General features: G+C 43.3%; 1 protein-coding gene across 1 annotated transcript in view; it reads right to left on the reverse strand.

The window, feature by feature from the left end:
* VCAN (versican) overlaps positions 1-25,422 on the reverse strand; it is a 298,710-nt gene that overhangs the window by 87,147 nt on the left and 186,141 nt on the right. The window contains exons 9-10 of the mRNA XM_029573809.1: positions 12,681-17,012; positions 5,269-5,382 (exon numbers count right to left, since the gene is read on the reverse strand). Of these exons, the coding sequence (XP_029429669.1) occupies positions 5,269-5,382; positions 12,681-17,012 (4,446 nt within the window). The remainder of the gene's footprint in view (positions 1-5,268; positions 5,383-12,680; positions 17,013-25,422) is intronic.

The raw sequence follows: 25,422 nt of genomic DNA on the forward strand, positions 1-25,422 counted from the left end.
AATAATTTTTTCTTATTATGTGCCAACATATTCGTGTGGATACTAATCTGTTATGTCAAAATCCTTCCTCTGACGATATTTATTTGATTTCTCTTACACATATCTCATGTGGCTGACCCTGTTATACAAAAGTTCCCAACCAGAATTTTTCTTGATACTTCTGAAAAAGCTCTCGACAAGAGACTCCTATGTCACCTGATTGTTTCCTCAGGGGATCACGTCAAAACAATTATTTTTTCTTTCTTTCCATTTTAGGGAACATAACTGATACCTGGCCGCTATTACCAAAACCACTCCTCTGCTTCAGGTATGGACCAATCTGCTAAAAAGGTGGTGGTGGATTCCATAATTGCCCTGGAATTCACTCTAGAATCATCAACATCCTGCGACAGAAACAAACAAGATTGAACAGGAAGCTCTCTGCAATGTCACTGCCACTGCTTCAAATGCTTGCTTAAGGATGGCCTCAATCCTCCTATCATGCACATCTTTCAGGGCTGCTCCTCCCTTCACGGGGATAGTCGTCGGTCTAGACAAGTGCATCCACTTTCAGAAAATGTGGGCACTCTCTCACCACTGGATCCAGGAGGTACAAGCCTTTCAAGGCCTGACCCCCTTTGAAACTTGGCTCTGTGGTGTCCCACTCAAGATCAGTGGCCTCCATAACAGGGAAAAACAATAGAGGCTTTACGCAAAGAAACCAAAATGGGATTTTTCTTTGGCTCAGACATGGAATCTGCCCCATGTACTCCGGGCATCTTCAACATCTGGGAAATCAGGGCCAGCAGTTCATCTCTATGAAAGAACCGCTACACAGTCCTATATGGTTCCAGTCCTGGAGGAATTTCCCCAACCTCCAGAGAGTCAGTATCTGCCTCATCATCAGTGCCATCCGGATTCCTGTCGGGAACACCTGTAGCTAATCAAGGTGTACTTTGGCACTTAAACATAGTACCAGAAGCAGGAGAGGCCACCGCCTGAGGATCTGACCTGACAGGACTGGATGGGGCTGAAGTCTGTACCTAAAGAAAGGATTGCAATCCTTGAAAAAATTCTACCCAAGAAAAGACAGAAGGATCCATGCCAAAACCAGGAGGCACCTGTGCCCCGCCCACTGAGCTGCTGTCCCCTACTGAGGAACCAGTCAAGGGAGTTCAAAGGTCAGGCATCCTTCCTGTCATGTCCTTAACCAGGCCATCATCAGGCTGGGAAGAACCAGGCTTAGTAAAATAAGAGGAAGATAATTCTCCCTGAGCCTCTAAGCAGCACAGGCACAAGTCAGAGGGCACTCCAGGCTGAGATGCCCGAATATGACAGGCAGCACAGAGGGAAGGTCGCTTAGGTTTCTTAGTCACCAGCGCCATTAATTTGTCAGTATGCTTAACAAGTAACTTAAGATGTGCGTCCAGCCTAGTTTACATTGAAAAAATTTAGGCGCACAAAATTTATGCTCACAAAAGTTAGGCATCCCAAGTCTATTCACCATAAAATCAAGCACACTGTCACCACACCCAAACTGGGTGAGCAAGCGATACGTGCCTGAATGTGTGCACAGCAGTGTTCCCAGAAGAGACTAGGCACACAATTTGGATGCACAGCTGGAAGCAGTTGCGCGCACTAATGGTCCTGTAGAGGGCAGCTGAACATGCAGACAAAAAGGCACCAAAACGTTGCTGTGGCCTACCATGCGACTCTCAGAAAGAAGCCTATCAGCGGGGCCTAGCCCACTTGGGCTGCTCAACCCGCCAGGCTGACAGGTTTACCCCCATGGAAGTGGGAACGAATGTCAGAAAATTGCGCCGAGCACAGAGACCAGAGGAAGTCCTACAACAAACCCTCTTCACTGTCTGACTTTTTTTTTTTTTTAACTTACCTGAGGTCAGTCTTTCCTGGCTGAGTGCAGAGTTGGTCTCCGGCTGTGAGGAGAGAAGGCATATACCATCTCCCACATGCTCAGCTTCCTGCACCCACTGCCTTTCAACTGCTTAATTCAGCTAAGTCCACGCCAGCTGAAGAACCAGCTACTGGATCAAGGCACTCATCTGAGGGACCACAGAAATCACCTCAGGTATTCTCAACTGGAGGAGAGACCATTAGGCATCACCGCATGACAGTGGGGCAACTTAAAACTCCAATTAATTCTCCTCTAAATTTGAAGCAATCCCCAGGAGGGAAATGCACGTCCACTATCTGCTGGAGATGGAGAATATTGGCAAGCTGATGTCACTGCAGTGACACTGTGCAGTGCAGTGCACTGTGACGTCAGTTTGCTCCGTCTCCATCTGCTAATAGAGGTGCATAACCCACTGGTCCTGAATCCATTTGTCTGGATGCTAGAGAATTACAATGTATATGATTTATGATGAGTATAAGATCTATCATCATATATATGAATGTGTCTTTTTCACATTGTTATTTTTAAATGTTAAAAAAGTGTTTGAGTAATAAAAGCAGTTTTTGATTTAATATTACCCATACTCCTCTTTTTATGTTTGTTAGTAATTACTTTTGGATCTATCCTTTTGCCTTTTTTTTATTTTATCAGTTACATCATATCCTTGCACTTCAGTTTTCCTAACTTTTTTGATTGACAATAATATCATCTTTTTTTATCCAGAGCCCCTTTGAAGTTGTGCTGCAGTTCAGGAACAGAAATAAGTGAGGAAACAATGTTCAGCACAATGTGGATTGTTGCAAAGTCTGCAGGTACTTTTCTCTATGGAGTTTGGACCAGTCCTCACAGGGAAAGCATGTACGGGAACTCTCCCTTTGAAAACTGCTTATGGAATAAGTACACACAGAGATTTGTACCTTTATTGCAGGTATATTTTCCCTTAAAAACAATGCACACAGTTTATAAAATGCAAAACTACATGTGGTTGTGTCTTCCCCTACCTAACCTCACTTCTCATCACACCTGCTTCTCTCGCAGACAGAAGTACATGTGTTCTTTCCCACACGTGGTTTTACTGGCATACAGGACGAGTAATTTTCAGGTAGCCTTTTCTGAAAACTGCTTACCCTGAGTGCAGGTAAAAGTGTGTGTGTTGGTCCACAATGTATATAATAGGGATGGGCAGAGGAGCCGCATACGTTTCATACGGCATTCGTATTCGTCGGGGTCAGATACGTTGTATCCATTCAAAGGGGCCTCCCGATCCGCTGATACATGCCATTATTATTTGTTTCCCTTTAAATTTAATTAACTACAACCCCTGACCCCCCCCCCCAAGACTTGCCTAAATTCCCTGGTGGTCCAGCGGGGGTCCCGGAGAGTTGCCTGCCCTCCCTCCGTCGGCTGCCGGCGCCATCTTGTGCTCCTACCATGAGACAGGGGCCAACCAATGGCATAGGTAGCCCCTGTGACAAAGTAAGGGCAAAGGCTATCGGCGCCATTTTGATTACTGGCAGCCGACGGCTCGAGTGCAGGAGATTGCTCTTGGACCGCCGCTGGACCACCAGGGACTTTTGGCAAGTCTTGGGGACCCTCCTGACCCCCACAGGGGGCCAACGGTCGGCCCCTGTGACATAGTGAGGGCAAAGACTTTTGGCAAGTCATGGGGGACCCTCCTGACCCCACAAGACTTGCCAAAAATCCAGCGGGGGTCCGGGAGCAACCTCCTGCACTCGGGCCGTCGGCTGCCGGCAGCCGACGGAGGGAGGGCAGGAGACACTCCGGGACCCCCGCTGGACCACCAGGGAATTTAGGCAAGTCTTGGGGGGGGTCAGGAGTGTGGGGGGTTGTTTAAAATTGCCATTTCGATGGCTGAATGATTCAGCCGCGATTCTTTGTATTCGTGGGAAATCGCGATACGTTTCACAATGCAACGAATACAACGAATCCGGCCATATACGTTGCGGATTCGCGACACGTTACAAACAAATGCGCACCCCTAGTATATACTCTTACCTGCATGTTCATGGATGTATTCTTGAGGAAGGGTTAGGATGGGTAAGGCAATAAAACACATATCTTTGCATTTTTATAAGCTATACATACTGTTTCGGGGAGGAAAATATTATCCACACAGAAAGCAGATACAAATTTTTGTAGGTACTTTTTCTTTGGGCAGTTTTCAAAAGGATGGTACACGCACACTTTTTCTTTGAGATGTGTTGCAGAATCCATGGCTACACTTTGCACTTGACTGCACAATTTTCAAAATGGCTCCTGTATATCATTTTTCATCTGGCCCAGGATATATGAAGTATATTTCCAAAGATCTATGAGTATAACAGCATTTTTGGATTACGTTTGGATAAAATATTCTATATACATACAATTAATTTCTAGTAATCTAATCTAAAATTGTATATTTTAGAGCTTAGTCACATCCAAGATTCTAAGACACAGTGGGCCGGATTTTCAAAAGTTTATGCGCACCGGGCCTATTTTCAAAAGGCTTGGCAATGCGCGTAAAGCCCCAAGACACGCGTAAGTCCCGGGGCTTTACTAAACGGGATGGGGCATGGGTGGGGAAGAGTGGGGCGGGGCAGGGCCAGAGGCCTCTGACACAGCAGCCATTACTGCTGTGTTGGAGAATTGCATGCTGGCAGGCGCAATAGATAAGATAAAAGTCAGGGGGGTTAGAGTAGGGCTAGGGTGGGAAAGGTTAGGGGAAGGGGTAGGAAGGTCAAGCAAGGGGGAAGGGAAGTTCCCTCACAGGCCGCTCCGATTTTGGAGTGGCTTGGGAGGGAACGGGGGAAGGCAGCGCGGCTCGGCGTGCGCAAGGTGCACAATCGTGCACCCCCTTGTGTGCGCCGATCCCTGATTTTATAGCATGCGCGCTCCTGCGTGCACATGTTATAAAATCACATCTCCATATGCGCGTGCCGGGTAGCGCGCACATGTGCACATGTCTTAAAATTTACCCCAGTTTGTTGAAGGTAACCCAATAAACTATAGCGTACACATGGTACTGAAGAACTTTGAAATAACCAGTGTTAAGTGGATTAATTGATACTTCAGTCATTCAAATTCTCCCTAAAATGAAACTTTCCATAGCAAACTCTATATTTTAAAAGCAAACTCTAAAGAACTTTAGTGAAATTTATTGAGTGAAAATGATTGATAATCAAGTAGTTACTGCAAGCAATGTGAAATGAATCTCTTTGCATATGCACAGATGTTTAAATGACTTTGTGCTTTATTTTTACTTGCAAAATTTCAGAAATAAGACAACTTACTAACCAATTCTGATTTCAACTCTGACGAAAGAAAGCTTTAGTCTATTTCATTTCATCAACAATCTCAGCCTGGCATCTTACCTAAATCACACCGCTCTCCAGTGAACCCTGGCATACATGTGCAGATGTAGAAAGAGCCTCGTGGGTAACAGGTACCTCCATGAAGGCAGGGATTTTCTTTGCATGGGTCTTCACCTGAGATGAATGCAGAATGAATTAAATTTCCTACATCTTCAAATATCTCGTCTGACATTAGTGTAATGAAATGATTCATGAATATGATTATCTTTCCTGCCATATATACTGCACTTCCAGGAATTTTATATTACAAAACATTAAATTGTGCTCTCATCTGTGGCACTTCTATTTTTGGCAATTAATCCAGACCAACTACAGAACACAATAAACCTTTTTTTTTTTTCAGAAAATTGTAGTCCTTATTTTTAAATGTTATTTTGGTTCCTGTTTTAGATAATGCATTGTCTCACAAGCATTTAATTGACATCTTAATTACTTATACAAGGAAACATATAATGTAAAATGTACTTAATTATTTAATACTTTTGAGTTCTGTATTGTTGAGTCATCATTCATTTATGGCATGCTTTTCCAGCAGAAGAATTGAAAGCATGTTACAAAAAAAAGCAGCAAATATTTCAGATACAATATGAGGATATGGCAAATAGCACAGTTGCTTACCTGTAACAGGTGTTCCCCTAGAACAGCAGGATGTTAGTCCACACATGTGGTTGACATCATCTGATGGAGCCCAGCACAGAAAACTTTTGTCAAAGTTTTTAGAAGCTTTGAACAGCACACTAAGCATGCCCAGCATGCTGCTATCCGTGCTTCAGTCTCATAACATAGATACCGGAGGGAGAACCCAACTCCACGGGGTGGCGGGTGGGAATCCTGAGGACTAGCATCCTGCTGTCCTAGGAGAACACCTGTTACAGGTAAGCAATTGTGCTTTCTCTTAGGACAAGCAGGATGGTAGTCCTCACATGTGGGTGAATACCAAGCTCCAGGCTGTCCCCCAGTAGCAGGTGAGACCAACAGGTACCAAACAAGGTGCCAATGGGCACAACAAGCAGGGGTGCTAAGCTGGAGGAGTTGGGTTCAGGCTTGGAAACGATTGTGGAGAATAGACTGACCGAAAGGACTGGCTTGTCGACCATCCTTGTCTAAGTAGTAATGGGCCGCAAATGTGTGAAGGGAACTCCATGTTGCTGCGCAGCAGACTTCGAAAACAGGGACTGCTCACAAATGAGCCACCAATGTCACCATGGCCTGCACAGAGTGACTCGGCCTGTCAGCTGAAGGCCTGCTTGCACATAGCAGAAGGCAATGCAATCTGCCAACCAGTTGGAAAGAGTCTGTTTACCCACTGCTACTCCCTGCCAATTGGTTTCGAAATGACACAAAGAGCTGGGTGGACTGCCTGTGACCGGCTGTGCGTTCTAAATAAAAAGCCATGGCCCTCTTGCAGTCCAAAGTATGAAGAGCCTATTCCTCTGGGTAGGAATGAGGCCTGGGAAAGACGGTGGGTAAAACAATGGATTGGTTAATGTGGAAATCAGACACAACCTTAGGCAGGAACTTAGGATATGTATGGAAGACCACATGATCATGAAAAAAAACCTCATGTAGAGCGGGTACGTGACCAAGGCCTGAAGCTCACTGACTCTGCGAGCTGAAGTGATTGCCACGAGGAATATCACTTTCTAGGTGAGGAACTTCAGGTCGCAGGAGCGCAATGGCTCGAATGGAGAATGCGTGAGCTATGCCAGACAATGTTGAGGTCCCAGGATGCAAGAGGAGGCCAAAGAGGGAGCTTCAATGGAGCAGACCCCTCATAAAACAAACTACTAAAGGCTGCACCAAGATGGGAGTGTCAGCAACACCCCGATGATATACACTAACAGCGTTAAAATGGACCCTGACTGAATTGGTTTGAACCCAGACTCGGAAAGGTGCCACAGGTAGGCCAACAGTTTGGGAAGGGGACAAGTGAAGTGAAGTTTCTCCATTTCAAACTATAAGACTTCCTGGTGGAAGGATTCCTAGAAGCCACCAGCACCTGGGAGACACTATCCGAGAGGTCTAGGGAGTTGAAGAACTAGGTTTTCAACATCTATGCCATGAGGGCTAACGCCTGAAGATTCAGATGGCGCAGGGTACCCTGGTTCTGAGTAATCAGGTCAGGTGCTGTCCTCAACCAAATGGGGTTCCTGACCATCAGCTCCTGAAGTAGGGAACCAGACCTGATAGAGCCAATAATGTGCCATGAGGATCATGGTCCCTCCATCCTGTTGAAGTTTCAGCAGGGTCTTCAGGAGGAGCGGGAGAGGAGTATATGCATACAGCAGACCCTTCCCCCAGTGAAGAGAGAAGGCATCGCAGGCCAGATGTCCATGCCCCCGGTGACATGGAGCAGAAGCTGCTCACCTTGTTGCTGTACAGCTTCAGTTTAAAGAAGAAATTAAAAAGAAGAGGATGATGTCGACAGAGCTATGAGGCCTATAGGTCGGGCCCCAGGTGTTAAGACACGGAAGGGCATTTCAAGAATTCACCACCCTCTCATATTTCCTGATGTTGGCTCCCTCTTCTGGAGTTTCATTTTTTGACCACCAGTTCTACTGTTTCCTATCCAAAGGAAAAGGTTCAAAATTTGTGCATCATTAAAATCTTTCAAGTATCTAAAGTCTGTATCATATCTCCCCTGCATCTCCTCTCTTCTAGGGTATACATATTTAGATCCTTCAGTCTCTCCTCATAAGTCTTCTGAAACAGACCCCACACTATTTTGGTCGCCCTTATCTGGACTGCCTCCATCCTCTCTCTATCCTTTTTGAGATACGATCTCCAGAACTGTTGCAGATCTTAGTATCATCCACAAATAGACAAACTTATCTTCTATCCCTTCCACAATGTCACTCACAATGAAATCAAACAGAATCACTCCCAAATTCAATCCCTGTGGCCCTCCACTTAACATGGATCCCTCTTCAGAGTAAGTTCCATTTACCATTACACGCTGTCTCCCATCAGTAAACCAGTTTGTAATCCATACCATCACCTTGGTATTCACTCCCAAGCTTCTCATTTTATTCACAAGTCTATTATGTGGGACTGTATCAAAAGCTTTGATGTAATCCAAGTAAATCATATCGAGTGCTCTTCATTGATCCAATTCTCTAGTTACCCAATCAAAAAAATCAATAAGATTGGTCTGACAGGACCTTCCCCTGATGAATCCATGCTGCCTCAGATCCAGTAAACACCTGAATATAGATAGTTCACTATCCTTTCCTTCAGCAGAGTCTCTGTTTATTTTCCCACCACTGAGGTGAGGCTAACTAGCCTGAAGTTTGCAGCCTCTTCTCTCCTATCGCCCTTGAGAAGAGGGAACACAACCCCACTCCTCCAATCTCGCAGCACCACTCCCATTTCCTGGGATCTTTTAAATAGGTCTTTCAGCGGACCTGCCAGCACATCTCTGAGCTTCTTCAGTATCCTGGAAAGTATCTCATCTGGCCCCATGGCCTTGTTTATTTTCAATTTATTTAACTCATTCTATACATTCTCTTTTGTAAATGGAGTTTTGTCTACACCATCCCCATCTTCAGACTTGTTAATCATCAACGGTCCTTCTCCAGGGTCTTCTTTAGTGAACACCAAACTGAAGTATTTGTTTAATATTTCTAATATTTCTTTATCTCTCTTCACAAATTTCTCCTCATCACCATTCAGTTTCACTATACTACTTCTGGCCTTCCTTCTTTCTCTGATATATCTGAAAAATGTTTTGTCACCTCGCTTTACCTCTTTAGTAATCCTTTCTTCCGCTTGATCTTTCACTTACCTGATCCTTCTTTGTCTCCCTCAGCTTCATCAAATATTCTTCCCTGTGTTCCTCTTTTTGGGATCCTTTATTCTTCTTGAATGTGGTTCTTTTCGCCTTTATTTTGTCAGTCACCTCCTTTGAGATCCAGATTGGTTTCTTTTTCCGCTTACTTTTGTTTACTTTTCTAATATATAGATTTGTTGCCTTTGTAATAGCTCTTTTTAATTTTGTCCACTGTTGTTCCACGTCATCCATTTTCTCCCAGTCTTCCAGTTCTTCTTCAAGGTACATCCCCATTTTGACAAAATCTGTATTTGTGAAATTCAAAACTCAAGGTCTTCGTGTGACTTTTCTATATCCTGTTCGCAATATCAAACCATACCATCTGATTAGGTGCTCACGTGGGCACCTAACCGGACAATAGAGACATTATCCCGATTAGTGAGCACAAGGTCGAGTATCACACCTTCTCCCATAGGTTCCATTACCATTTGTTTGAGCACAGCCCCTTGAAGGACATCCATTATCTCTCTACTTCTTGTAAATTCTGCAGAAGGGATACTCCAGTCCAAATCCAGTAGATTAAAATCAGGGACTGATCTATAGGGGGAAAAAATGCTCTGGGACCATCAAGTACCATCATAAAAAAGCCCTGGATATATAATATGGTACAATATTATGGTGTAGGGATGGGAGCCTATGTTATATGGTTATGAAGGTCATAGTGTTTTTAAAATATTGATCATTGTAGTTCATAATGCAATACAATTATACATAAAAAATAAATATCTGTGTGTCCACTTATGCACGCAAATTATGCACCATGGATAGTTTTGAAATCTGGGCTCAAAGTGGTTAAAAGGAGAAAAAAAATAAGAAAAATATGTGGTAATATACAGGGTACAGAATGATTAATAGTTTGGACAATTACCAGGTTCCGGTGCTGTTTTGAAGGCATAGGAAGCAGGAAAAAAATTGTTTTGTTTTAAAATTTGTTTCATGGGGACCCTAGCTCATTTCTTTAGCTTTAAAATGAAAAACAAAATCATTTTTTAAGTTTGGTTCATTTTCGTTAGCCACTAAAGTCAAGGGGGAAGCATTACAGGTAATTTTCAGCCTATATTGGGCTCCTGAATAGGGGTTTTCTAATCAATTGTCTTAAAACTTATTGAAAAAAATCAACAAAAGGGGGAAAGAACTCCAAGGTACCTAGAAAGCCTGAACAGACTGGAAAATGGCACCAAAAGTGTCATGAATAGCTTATGACCTTAAAGGGGCAAAGGAGTACCTGCCTTGGTAGGATTTCACCAAGTCAATGGAAGAGGAGCAAAGAAGCAGAAAAAGTGGGAAGAACACCCCAAAGCTCCAAGAGAGAGTACCAGCAATCCTTGATGGCATATCATGTTGCAAACTGGCACCAAAAGTGGCATTAGCATCCTAAAGTAGCATGAAGGGGAAACAAAGCAGAAAAGCTGGCAGTAAAACCTCCAAGGCAGGCACTGATAAAGGGGCCAAGCAGCACAAAGGGTGGTTTCAGGGCTCCAAACCAACAGCGCCCCCCCACTGGTAAGGTGTTAGCTCTGGGATACAACAGCAAGGCACAGTGGCAAAGGAAACTCCAAGATGTAAGGTCTCGGCATGGAAGCATGGCTGAATGGTACAAAGGGATGCAGGGTAGAATTGAGATTTTATTGTAGAATGGGTTTGCCAAATGTAAAGGTTATTATCACACTTAGTTCCTCACATTGGTTTTTCTAATGATTGTGGGGTGGTTTTCCAGGAAAGTAGTGAGAGCTGCTTTATCCAGAGACCATTTCCCACATTATTGAGCTACCCTCAGCCTGTTACTTCTTCTGATTTTCTAGTTTTGCATGAAATCTCTGGCACTACTCTAAACGTGTTATGGCATTCAGAATAGTGAAATGGTTAAGACTGACATAAGAACAAAAGAAACTGCCATACTGGGTCAGACCAAGGGTCCATCAAGCCCAGCCTCCTGGCAAGTACCAAAACACTAAGTAGATCCCATGCTACTGATGCCAGTAATAGCAGTGGCTATTCTCTAAAACAAGTTGCTTACAGCAGTTAAGGGACTTCATCAAAAATTTATTCAAACCCTTTTTTAAACCCACTAAATTCACTAACCACATCCTCTGGCAACAAATTCCAGAGCTTAATTGTGTGTTGAGTGAAAAAGAATTTTCTATTCTTAGTTCTAAATTTGCTACTTGCTAACTTCATGGAGTGCCCCCTAGTCCTGCTATTATCCTAAAGAATAAATAACTGATTCACATTTACCCATTCTAGACCACTCATGGTTTTAAAGACCTCTATCATATCCCCCCTCAGCCGTCTCTTCTCCAAGCTGAACAGCCCTAACCTCTTTAGACTTTCCTCATAGGGGAGCTGTTCCATCCCCTTTATCATTTTTGTTGCCCTTCTCTGTACCTTCTCCATTGCAACTATTTCTTTTTTGAGATGTGATGCCCAGAATTGTACACAGTACTCAAGGTGCGGTCTCACCATGGAGCAATACAGAGGCATTATGACATTTTCCGTTTTATTAACCATTCCCTTCCTAATAATTCCTTTCTGTTTGTTTTTTGACTGCCGCAGCACACTGAACCGACGATTTCAATGTATTATGTACTATGACGCCTAGATATTTTTCCTGGGTGGTAACTCCTAATAGAGATGTGAATCGGAACCGGAATCGGTTCCGATTCACATCATGATTTTTTTTTCGTCCAGCCTGATCGGGGGTTTTTTTAGCGGCTGCGCCCGAGCCGATAAACAAAAAACCAAATTACAGCAGAGAAGAGCAAATGTATTCTCTAAACCAGCCCCTCCCTTCCTGTCATTTTCCAGGAGCTAATGCACATGGGAAAAAAAGGTGCTGGTACTAAGTACTAGCAAGTACCACCATAAAAAAAAGCCCTAGATATATGTATTGTGTAGAACAGCACATAGTCCACATAAAATATGTATAAAGTACAAATGATGTAAAACAGAGTTGGCAATTATATGGAATGCTGACTATAATAATGTACATGTGCAGTGTACTAGGGTCAATGGAAGTGACAGTGGGGATCTGGGGGGGGGGGGGGAAGGGTAGGTTGTTGGAAAAGCCAATGTATATATATTGGTTGCAAGTTTGACCTCTGTTAGATGGGAATTCCGTAGCTTGGGGAGGAAGAGGGAATGGCACACTTGTGGGTTTGGGCCAGCCTGGGAGCAAAGTGCCTATTTTGGAGAAAAAGCAATCTTTAAAATAGTTAGGGCCCAAGCCTTTGTGTGCTTTGAAAACATTGCATTGGGCTTGTAAATTGGGCTCAGTTGGGGACCAGAAACCAGTGAAAGACCGAGAGGACTGGGGAGATATGGTCATAAGAACTTAAGATTTGCCATAATGTGTCAGACCAAAGGTCCATCAAGCCCAGTACCCTGTATACCACAGTGGCCCAACCAGGTCACAAGTACCTGGAAGGATCCCAAAAAATCGACAGGTCCCTGCAGCTGCACCCAGACAGTGGTATTCTGCACTAGTTGTAGGTGAACAAGCATATGGAAGCAAAATAAAATTATGACTGAAAATAAATATTAAAATGAACTAAAATGTTTCTCTCTAAGCATGTTTGGGACTTACCTGGTATATAGATTTCAGTTCCTTCAAGTTGACCTTCACTGGTGTTAGTCAGGTAATCACTTCCATTAGTAACTTCCAAAAGGACAATTGAAGATGTAATAGAATCAACAGCATTAACATCGTCTGTGCTTTCTGTTGTCTGTTTATCAAAATCAAGAATGCTTTCAACTGATATATTTCCAGTTGCAACCTTAGAAGACATTGTTGATGACTCTTTCTGTACTAGCAAAGCCGTTTGTGTTTCCAGAGATATGTCCATAGAAGGTATGGATGAAGTATCTACAAAACTTTCATCTAAAGGTGTGATTGAGGATTGGTACAACAATAATAAAGGTCTATCTGTAGTGCTTTCTTCCTCAGAACTTGACTCATGTGTTTCCTTTGAAGTTTCTTTGTCTTCTCTTTCTTCAATAAGCACAGGAGATGTAGATGTGTCATCAAAATGAACTGGTTCAGAAGTTACTTTGTCCTCTGTACTTAATGTTTTAAGGTCATCAAAACTTGTAACACTTTCACTGATTGCATCTTCTGATTCGGTGTAATAGTAGGACTCTGCAAGAGACTCGGTATCGTTAGACAACTCAGTCCTGGATGGTTTGTAAGTTGCTGCTATGTCAGCACTAACTTCTTTAAACATATGTTTTGAAGATGATTTAGATTTGTCGTCAATATGTGATGACAAAGTACTTGGGCTAGTTATTTCAGAGTCTCCATTAACTAAGATCACAGTTACAGGAGATTTTGGAATTTTCTCAGTTACTGCTAACTTGGACTCTGTTTCTGTGTAGACTGTTTGGCTGTGCTCTTCCTCTCCGGTTGATGATTCTCTTGTTCTTGCTGAAAAATGTTCTGTGGAAACTGCAGTTTCATTATCCATATCTTTGATGGTTGTTTCTTCTGTGAACTCAGTAACTGCCAAAACATCAATGTCTGCCTTGTCAACAAACGTGGGGACTTCTGTATCTTCTCTTACCTCTGAAGGTTTGGTGGTTATTGCCTCATATAGCAATTTATCTTCTGTAAAGAACTTCAGCTGCATGCTGGTTGGGCTGAGTAGAATTGTTTTCGCTTCTGTGTGAACAGGCAGCATGGAAGTAGTTAATGTGCCATCTGTTACAGATCCATCTGGGCTTGATGCTCCCAAAGCACCTGCCAGAGATGTCACGTTCAGCTTTTCTGACTGGGTAGGCACTGCACTGTCATTAAAACCTTTGGGCTGAAGAAATTCATCGCCTGATCCTTCCCCAGAACTTTCATAGAAATCTGCAGTGGGCCTTTTTTCCATTGATGTGATTAATTCAGTGGTTTCAGAACTGTCAGTTCCACTAATCACAGCACTAGCAGGTAAGGTTTCTTTCACTATCTCCTGTGATGATTCACTTTCAGAATAATCTGAAGAAACTGAAACTGTGTGAGTTTTAGTTGAGATTAAAGTAATAGGAGCAATTGTTCTAGTTATTTCAGAAACTACTTTTACTGTATCCACTGAAGAACCCAGTTTGGCTCCTTCAGTAGATACTTCAGTGAGTTTTGGACTCTGGCTTGATAGATCTTCTGGTTTGTCAGTTGAAACTTTCAGCTTTATACTTTCAGGTTCCAGTGTCACAGAGCCTAAAGTGATGCTGCTATCCTTGGTACTGATGAAACTTAAAGATACTGCAGCTTCCTTAACAGACTGATCATCTCCAGAACCCTGGCCTGAAAAAATGAACTCAGCATCCTTGGGAATCAATAAAGTGGTGTGTATATCTCTGGTTGCATAGGTTTTTTGAGTTGAGCTTTCTTCCTCATCTCTTGACAGTGTAGTAGCAATACTTGCACCTTTGCTTTCAATATTTTTGGAATCAGTTGCCAAAGTAATATAAACATCAGAAACAGAGATTGTTTTTTCACTACTTTGTGTGCCTAATGTATCTATCTCCTGATCTATGTCTTCTGTAGAGCTAGTGGTGCCAGTAGTTAGGATTTCTTCTTTAGGATGTGGGTCAGTACTCCCAGAAGCAATGGTAGATTCTAGTAGTCCTTCAGAGCCTTGGTCTGGAAATGAAGTACTAACCATTTTTTGTGTAGATCCTTCTAGAAGTATCTCCAAGGTACTTTTGGTAGCTATGAAGTCCATACCAGAACCTTCTTCTACAAGGGAGATTTTCTTTGTAGAGGCAGAATCAGAACTAAAGTCTGTACTTTCTGGTTGTGAGGATTCTCTTAATGGTATTTTACTGCTGACTGTGGAGTCTTGAAGTACAGTTAGATCTTCACTAGTTGTATTTTCCAGTTCAATACTTACAATTAACTTTTCTGGCTCAAGAATACCTGAATAATCCTCAGGTGAACTAATTGTACTCATCACTTCTCTTAAAACACTTTGTTCTGTAGCAATAACAGAAGAACTGACTTCTTTACTTTCTGGCTCTGTGAGTTTTGTCACTGGCTTTACACTAGTAAAAGCACTTAGCACATGAATGTCTGGGGAAGGCGCCTCCCCAGTAGGAGACACTGTTATAGCTTTTCTAGATTCAAAACTATATGGTTTGTCTGGGGAAACAGCTGTCGTGACAGTGCCTCTTTCCAACTCGTATACTTTTTCACTTGGTTTTTCTATGCTAAAAATGTCCTGGGAAGCCTGGCTTCTAATTTCAGTGTCTTTTGTTGAATCTTCCAATTCAGTACTTACCACTAACTTTTTAGACTCAATAGTAATTGAATATTCAGTGGATGAAACTGTGCTAGAAATGTTACTTTTATCTTCTGTAGACTGCATTCCAATATGTGAACCTGGACTTCCAGTGACAGATTCAACAACAGAATGCATAGCCCCTAAATCTTTTAGGGATGGAACATCGCTGCTAAGTACTTTTTGTGTGGGTGTCTGTGAAATTAACCTTGTGGTGCTGCTGACACCTGTGAATTCTTCTCCATAGCCGGTCTCTGCAGCAATGATGTTCTCTGTGGAGACCAGAGAGGAACCGGTACCTGGAGATCGAGACTGTGGGGACTCTGTTATAGTTGCTGTACTGCTGCTACTGAATTCCTTAGACAAACTTACAGATTCATCAGCTGAGCCCTCTCTGCTATCACTTTCTATTAACTTTTGTGGTTCAACAGTGGACAAATAGTCCTCAGGTGAAATCACTGTGCCCATTGTGCTCATGCCAGAAGTGCTGCTAATCTCTTTTTCTCCAACTATTTCTGCAAAGGTTTTAGTGGCTGCATCTTCAATGGGAGCTGGCTCGGAAAGGGAAGAAATAGTGCTCACTTCTTTCTGTGAAGAAACAGTCGGTCCAGATACTGTCTCAGCCTCACTCACATTCCTATCTAAAGCTTGTGGCATGCTAGTGTCCATGAACACCTTCACAGAATGTGCTTTTGTTGTTATAGAATCTACAGTCTGTACAAAATCTTTGACAATATCTCCAGATCCTTCTGATTCTACAATCAAAGAGGGGCTTGGTGCAATCTTCACAATATGAGGAAATGTTGTTTCATTAATGCTCTCTATTGAATACATATCGGATATAACAATGGATTCAGACTCATCCGAAGGGACAGACGTTTCCCTTGATGGCATTATTTCTTCCTTACTTGTGAACTGTGTAGTAGCATCTAAAATTACTGTAGGGGCTGATGCCACAACAGCAATCTCTTCGGATTCTTCATGCACTGTGCATTTCGAGGTTCCATAGGCAATAGCACTGGGTAATTCAGCATCACCAGAAGATTCTGCAGCAACAAGAGACAAGGATTCAGTGTCTTTGGGTGAACTTTGCTCAAATTCACTTCCAGCTGTTGGAGTCGCCAACTCTGTAATCTGGGGGAATTCTTGTTGATGTGTAGAAGTTGCCACAAAAGATGTGCTCTTGGCCAACACTTTCAGGTCATCACTTAAGGCAGGATGTTGCACTGTAACATCTTCTGTAGGTGTCAATGCTTCTTGTAGGGACTCTTTTACTTTAGATTCATCTGTCTGGACTGTACCAGCAGCCTCAGTTTCAGATGTCACAATTGTGCTTATTTCATTGACTTCCTTGCTTTGTATCACTGTTTCATTTTCAGAATGTGTCACACTTTCAACCTGGTCACTTCTTGCTTCCTCTGCTTTTGTATCTTTAGGTTCACTCGTGACCTCTTGCTTTCCATTGATAAACCTTAAAGCTGGAGAAGTTGTGAGTACAGTGGAGTTTTCACAGTCTGGATCTTCCTCCTGTTCTGGATCTAGATTCAAAACATCAATTAGAATAGGCACAGGGTAGTCATGATCTTCATCACAGTCATCATGATCTGATCCTTCTCCTCTTGGCTGAGATATGAAACCTAAAAATGGATGCACGGAATCTGAAACAAAAAAAATAAAGACAGTTTCTCATAATTAGTATTTGGAAAGCATAACAAGAAATTAAACATATATTATTCCTGTGCTAAAAAATTAAAAATTTTGCATACAATATTTTTAAATCTGCAAAATCTTACATACTTTGTCAAAACAGTACAATATAGGTTGTTGAGTAATAGTTCCTTTAAACTGTAATACAGAAAACGTTTTTACTTAAAGATGTAAAATTTAAAAGGTCCATATTCAGTTACAGACCAGATAGCAAAGTTAGCCAGATGAACTTATGTGGCTAACTTTGGAGATATATATATAAAAAATCAAAATAAATAAAATAAATAAATAAATAGTGCATCCGCAATATTATTTAAAGTTAGCCGGCTAATTTTAGGGAAGCACTTTAGCCTGACCAGACTAAGGGGGTCATTTTCAAAAGCAATCGCACACGATCACTAAACGGGGGCGGAGTCAGCCCTGGAAGAGGAGGAGTCGGGGCGGCACTGGGGCGGATGCCATGAAGACACTACCGACAGTGAAAAGGTAAGGATCTTTTTCGCTGCCAGTTTCGCGCCTAATAGCACCACCTTTTACGATGGCGCTATTGGGTGTGAAAGCCAGCAGTGTTAGCACCGCGGAGGTGTGATCGCTGCTGGCTTTTGCAGGCCCCCCCCCCCCCCCCCGCTTCGCCACCCTGCCCCCCGTTACCACCGGATTTTCTAAGGTCTGCAACCTTAGAAAATCCAGGTCTTAGGTAGTTAAGTTGTCCGGCTAACTCTGAATATCGGAGTTAGCCTAATAATTTACCCCTAGATTCATCAAAATGTGTTAATAATGCATTGATATTGTCCGTGTTAAGAAAAAGGGGTGCATTTAGGGAAATTTTAGAATTACTGCACCACATGATAACTTACTGCTTCACATCAGTAGTATCACATGGTGTGGTAAACTTAGCACACCCTGCAATAATCCCTATTTTTCACCTCTTACACTAAGGAAGGAGAAAGGGAGAGAGAGAGAGACTATGTACAAGGCCCTCATAGTAATGAAGTATTTATATCTCTATCGGAGGGCCATCTAATACCAGTAGGTTGAGGTGAGATGCTGGTGGCGGTTTAGTGTTTGGGAGCCAGTTTTGCATGTAGAATGAGATGTACGAACAGACGGTATACCTTGGTGAAGATTTGACAGCATTTGGAGTGAGGAAAGTCTCATAAAGATGAAATTTCTATTATGTTCTCTCACTCTATCTTGATGGACTCGTACCATCAAGCTAGGATGAGATAACATAGTGAAAAATTTCATCTTTGTGAAACTTTCCTCACTCAAAATGATGTCAAATCTTCACCAAGGTGTACCGTGCTGTTCATACATCTCACTCTACATGCAAAACTGGCCCCATACCCTAAACCACCACCAACACTTCACCTCAACTATTAGATGGCCCTCCTATAGAGATATAAATAGGTGCACACAGTGAGACCCTCCCCAAAGGCTCTCTCTCTCACCCCCCCTCCTCTCCCCAGGCCAGAAATAGCCAAAATGCAATTCCAAAAATTTATCACAAATTGTGTTATGGCCATTTTGGGCATATCGCACAGCCTAACACCAGGAAACATAGTGTAGTTATTTCCAGCATTAAAACCATGTGATATTGCCCCTCATTTTATTAAATCCCACCCAAACTCCTCCCTGATCCCACCTGTCCAAAAAATTTGCATTCACGCCATGCGTTATTGTTCATAAGGTATGTGTTAATGCCATAACACATTTTGATGAATGACCCTGTTAGCTGGCTAACTCAACTCATTCCCAGTAATGCCCTCAGAACATTCCTAATTTATCTAGCAGGCTAGAATTTAGTCAGATAAGTGCCCAAATCTTCATTTAACCAGATAACGTTTGACTTTCCAACATGACAATGATCCAAAACATAATGCCAAGTCAACCCTTCAGTGGCTGCAGCAGAAGAAAGTGAAGGTTCTGGAGTAGCAATCACCGTTTCCTGACCTCAACATCATTGAGCCAATTTGTCTTGCATGAACTACATGTTTGAGTTCTCCCCAACCAAAGAATTTACAGGATCTGGAGGTTTTTTGCCAAGAGGAATGAGCAGGCTTACCACATGAGAAAATAAAGGTCTTTATTCACAACTTTCACAAAAAACTGCAAGCCGTCATTGATGGAAAGGGGGACAATACATGATATTAAGAACTAAGGGGTAGATTTTCAGAGCCCTGCTCGCCTAAATCCGCCCAAAACCGGGCGGATTTAGGCGAGCAGGGCCCTGCGCGCCGGGAAGCCTATTTTACATAGGCCTCCCGGCGCGCGCAGAGCCCCGGGACTCGCGTAAGTCCCGGGGTTCTTGGAGGGGGGCGTGTCGGGGGCGTGTCGGGGGGCGGGCCCGGTCGTCGCGGCGTTCCGGGGGCGTGTCGGCAGCGTTTTGGGGGCGGGTACGGGGCGTGGCTACGGCCCGGGGGCGTGGCCGCGCCCTCCGTACCCGCCCCCGGGTCGCGGCCCGGCGCGCAGCAGGCCCGCTGGCGCGCGGGGATTTACGTCTCCCTCCGGGAGGCGTAAATCCCCCGACAAAGGTAAGGGGGGGGTGTAGACAGGGCCGGGCGGGTGGGTTAGGTAGGGGAAGGGAGGGGAAGGTGAGGGGAGGGCAAAGGAAAGTTCCCTCCAAGGCCGCTCCGATTTCGGAGCGGCCTTGGAGGGAACGGGGGGAGGCAGCGCGGCTCGGCGCGCGCAGGCTATACAAAATCGATAGCCTTGCGCGCGCCGATCCAGGATTTTAGTGGATACGCGCGGCTCCGCGCGTATCTACTAAAATCCAGCGTACTTTTGCTTGAGTCTGATGCGCAAGCAAAAGTAGGCTGATCGCGCTTCTTTTAAAATCTACCCCTAAGGGTATGTAAACCTTTGAGCAGGACCATTTTATTATTTCCTTTATTGCTATAGTTTTTTTTTCAATGATTGTGCTATTCTGTGATGCATAAAATAGTTTAATTTGAAACACATTAAAAATAGCAGACGTGCTTTGTCTATTCGCTCATATTTTCTTAAAATGCTACACATTTTACAAATTCTGTCAGGGGTATGTAAACTTTTGAGCACAACTGTATTTGCTGTTACAAAACTCCCCTCCCCCCTCCCCACCCAAGAGGGACATTTTCAAAACAATGCCAATACTTCCAAAGCCTATGGATACACGGACTTTATAACTGTTCTCAAGGGAATGATTATTCTAAAATTGACCTGGGCATAGTGCACATAAAAGTGCAAACACACCTAGGTTTCATGCGGACATTTACGTGCACTGAGGAGAGGCATTCTGGGGGTCGAGCTAGGGGCGGAGTCGTCACTTCCACAGATACTTTTTGATTCTAAAAGGTCTGCATGGAAGTGTCTACACATAAATTATGCTCTCGGAAAAGAAGGGGTAACTTTGTGCAGGTGAATGAGCGTGTCTACTCGGCCAATTACCTGAGTATTTTCAAAGTGAACTTTCAAAGTCTGCATGAACAATGTACACAACCCTGGCAGGTTTTCAGGATCATCACAATGAATATGCATGAGATCTGTTTGCATACAATGGAGGCAGTGCATTTGCATTAATTGCAGCAATCCTGAAAATCTGACTGGGTTGTGGCTCTCAAGGACTGTGTTTGGGAAGCCCTGATGTACTCACAGACTTAACCACCAGGTAGGATGTTTGAAAATTATTCTCCAAAGCTGAGAAATACTGATATAAAGATTTTTCAGTTAATGTTGCCATTTAGCTTCTATGATATACAAAAGGGTTTGTCTGGCTAACTTCTAAGCTACACACATATATTTAATTTATATTCCACCTTTCAGCCACTTCAAGGCAGATTACATTCAGGTACTGTGGGAATTTCCCTGTCCCCAGAGGGCTCATAATCTGAGTTTGTATCTGAGGCAATGTTGGGTGAAGTGCTTTGCCCAAGATCACAAGAAGTAGCAGTGGGATTTGAGGCCTGACTTCCTGGTTTGTAGCCCACTGCTCTAATCACTAGGCTACTCCTCCACAAAGCGCAATGTTTGAATTTCCTGATCCCTCATGGTAAAATTTATCCTAGCTAATAAGAGGCAGGGGGGAGGGGCATGCCAGGGGCTAAAATGTAACTGGCTAGCGTCAATATCCAACACTAGCTGGATAAACTTAGCTCGGTGAGGTTGGTCATTAAAAAACTGCCATCAATCTCCTAGATTCATCAAAATGCTATAAATTTCGCATGAATAATGTCCGCGATAAGGAAAAGGGGCGTGGTTAGGGTAATTTTGGAGTTACCGCAATGTGTGCAAGATTTTGGGTTTTGCAGCCAATTTTACATGCTCAGGCAGACCTACAACCAGCACAGTACACATCAGTGAAGATTTGATGTGATTTGGAATGAGGAAAGATACACAGAGATAAGATTTCTACAGGCCGAGAATACACTGTAGAAATCTCATCTCTGTGTATCTTTCCTCATTCCAAATCTTCACTGATATGTTTTGTGCTGTTCATACATCTGCCTGAACAATTAAAACTGGCCCCCAAACCCTAGACCACCACCAAAATCTCACCTTGAGTTACAAGATGACCCTCCTATAGTGGTATAAATAGATGACTAGTAACTATACTATCTTAAAGGCTCTCTCTCTCCCCCCCCCCCCCTTTCCCCTCCCCTCCTCTCTCCTACCTCCCTCCCTCCCTCTTCTCCAAAACAAGATTTGTAATATTTATCACACATTCTGTTTCAGGTATATCACACAGCTTAACACCAGGAAGAAAGGTATAGTTATTAACAGTATTATAACATGCATTACACTATCACATTAAACTTCCCTCATTTTCATAAACTCCTCCCCTTTGACTAAAACTTGCATATGCATCTCCGGATGCAATAAATAATGCATGCATTATGGCATTATCACAGGCATTAGGGCCTTAACACCCTAAAGCCCTGCTAGTCAGGTATATTCAGCAACAAACTATCTGGCTAAGAGCTGCTGAATATCCAGATAAAGATACCCGGATAACCTCGCTGGCCCACTGAATATTGACTTCTATATGATGAGGAGAGGATGAACCAATCTTTCTTTTCTAACTCTCAGCCTTTGCATCTGTAGAGATGCTGTGTTTGAGTTTGTCTTCATGATTAAGGTATATGGTTGACATTTTTACCACTCCTCCGAGCTCTTGGAGTTTCCCTGATTTCTTGGAGACCGAGGCTTCATAGCCTACAAACGAGATAGATATATGCACACTGATGTTTTATCAAGACAGAGACCCCAGCTGAAAGCATTTGCGGAAACAGTGTCTGGTGATGGGTATAATGGAGAGAAGTTTAACGTGAGTCTATGCTTTTACAAGAATGCCTTAGGGATTTGAATGTGATTTTTTTTTTAAGTTATTTTTAAAGGGTAAATGATCACTGTGTAAAGTGCCAGTCTGTTAGCTGACATGCTACCCTTTCATATTACATGAATACACTAAGTTAAATAATGCTTTATATTTTCCATCATGTTCATATGTACGATGCTCTGTTTGGGGAACTTGCAAGTGCAGCAGTGGTATGCACTAATTTGACATAAATAGTGCATATGTGATAATTAAAAACTTGTGATAGACTTACTGGCTGTGCTGGAACAAGAATAAATATCCTTGAAGACAGGAAGCCTGTTTTCTTAATTAATGTTTTTTGGGGTTTTTTAAAATATATTTTGAAACATTCTCTATTGTATTTAAGAAGATGTAAAGGTAAAGGTTTACTGTGTTTTGCGTTTTTTGATAAATGGATTTAAAATTCATAAACCTTTTAAACTAGGATTCTGCTGTTCTTGATCCGTGAAGTCTGCAGTATTTTTCCTGGGGCGAAACATGGTCCGTGTAAGAGATTTTATGAAACAGCCTGATTGGTTTTCTGGGGTTCATCAAGAGGTTTTGAAATATTTTTCAGATGCAGTTTTTCTTGGAAATTCTACACGCAAAGGGGCAGATTTTTAAAAAATACGCGAGTGCGTACTTTTGTTCGCGCACCAGGCGCGAAAAAAAGTACGCTGGATTTTATAAGATACGCGCGTAGCCGCACGTATCTTATAAAATCCGGGGTCGGCGTGCGCAAGGAGGTGCACATTTGTGCAACCTGCGCGCGCCGAGCCCAGCGCGAGCTGCCTGTTCCCTCCGAGGCCGCTCCGATTTCGGAGCGGCCTCGGAGGGAACTTTCCTTCGCCCTCCCTTCCCCTACCTAAACCCCCCCCCCTTACCTTTGTCGGCAAAGTTACGCCTGCTTTCAGCAGGCGTAACTTTGCGCGCGTCGGCTGGCAGCCCCGCTCCGTCCTCCGGTCCCGGGGGCTGGTCTGGAGGCCTCGACCACGCCCCCGGGCCCGCCCCCGAAACGCCACGTCGTTTCGGGAACGCCCCAGACACGCCCCCTCCCTCCCCTTTTCGAAAGCCCTGGGACTTACGCGCGTCCCGGGGCTTTACGCACGCTGGCGGCCTATGCAAAATAGGCGCGCCGGCGCACGGGGGCCTTTTAAAATCCGCCCCAAAGTCAAATATACTGCTGGAGAATCTATCTGTGGAGGGTTTTTCTTTTTTTTCACTTTATTTTACGAAACAATAATATATAGACATTGATGTTAGTTTCTGGTGTATAAAGAGTTATCTGAATTGTAATGATTTAAAGCATTTTGGTAGTGCTGAGTATGAAAGCATTTTGTTTTATTTATGAATACACCATAGTCAGTTTTATTCCTTATATATAATTTGGCTGATTCCACCAGTGTTTTGATTTTGAAGACTCTGACTACTTTTTATGCTCTTATAGCTATATTTCAGACTCCTGTGCATTCTTTCAAATTGGCGTGATGTTTTAAGTAAAGGGTTTTTTTAGTATGCAACTTATTTTGTATTCCTCTGCTTCTTGTTCAAACCTTTCTAAGTATCTGGCTATTTTCTTCCAGTCATTCAATAAAGACTGGTTTTCTCTTCACAGGGCACAGGGATATAATGTATGATTCAACGAGATGTTACAGGATGTGTTTTTTTGAATCTCAACCAACATTAAAGTAGAAGTCACCCCCTCCTCCCCCCGACAGTTCAAAGGAAACATATTTCTACCCCCTCCAGCTGGAAACCCCCCCCCCAAAAAAAAAACCAACAATGAAAACTTAAAATTCCTTTTTGAGCGTTGATGTCTGGGAAGAGAAAATCTCGCACAGCTGGCTGGAAAGGTGTTGCATGTCAAGCTCGGTGGGTGGGCAGCCTTGCAGCTCTAGGGCAGTGCCTCCCTAGCTCTCTGGATTTCCGGGCCGTGCACACAGCGCTTTGTAAAACCCCCAGCTGGCCCAGTTTGGATTGATGTCAGAAGCCAGTCTCTGCAACTACACCTATTCCCTCCCCCCGTCCCCACCGCAAGCCTGCTGGCTCCAACCAGGGACAAGCGCTACCCGCGAGTGGCGAAGAGGCTTGCATCTGCTTTCTAAAGGGGACGCCGACTTAGGAACAAATTCTTAAATCCTCACAGGCGACGCTGTGCCAAAGTTCTATGCAACAGTAATGATTTCAAAAAAGGCCTGCCAAATTTGAATAAGCAACCTCTTTGTTTTCACAGGGCTATCATCCTACAAGTAAGGCTTTAGAGTACTTTGCCTCTCAATTCCCATGACATACATTATTTTGGTGCTTCCTGTTCTCTTTTTTTCTCATTAAAATAGGAGACTGCCAACCTTACAAAAAAACTGCAAAGGAAGTTAAAGCGCTAGGACAAACAGTCTGCCACTATTTTTACCTTTGATTTCTGTTAATACTGTCTTAACTTTTCATATCGCGGCAATTTTCGAAGAAATTTCTGCAAGCAAATGGATGTTTACCCCCCCCCACAGGATAAGGCCCTTTCAAAATTGCCCTGGGCTCTGTGTGAGGAAGAGGATAGAGCCAGACCCGGCCTGAAAAGGCAAGTGCGGGGATTTCGTTTTCAAATTCTTGCTCCTGATTTTTCCTGATTTAACCCGCATGTTTTGCACCTGAAATGTCTGCATGTTAAATACTCCCCACAGCACAGACCTTTGAAAATCAGCTTGGCAGGCCGGTACCCACGGGCCATGAAAACTGCTGCCAGCTGCTGAAAATTGCCCTCAGAGTCTATCATAAATACATATTCAAAGCCACTTAGCCGGATAAATCACAAGTTATCCAGCTAAATTGCAACTTTGAGTACACTGGGGCACTAATTCAGCTGCATTTGAGCCAGATAAGTCATTATTCGGCTGAAGTCTAGCCGGGTAAAAAAAAGAGGCTTTCTGGGGCTGTTCTGGGATGGGCTTAAGTATCCGGCTTACTTAGCCAATTTTAAAATATATGCAGCTAAGCTAGCCAGCTTTCTTCAAACTTTGCCTCAGAGCAGGTCT

The sequence above is a fragment of the Rhinatrema bivittatum genome, chromosome 1 (genome assembly GCF_901001135.1).
Source record: "Rhinatrema bivittatum chromosome 1, aRhiBiv1.1, whole genome shotgun sequence".
Taxonomy (NCBI): Eukaryota; Metazoa; Chordata; class Amphibia; order Gymnophiona; family Rhinatrematidae; genus Rhinatrema; species Rhinatrema bivittatum.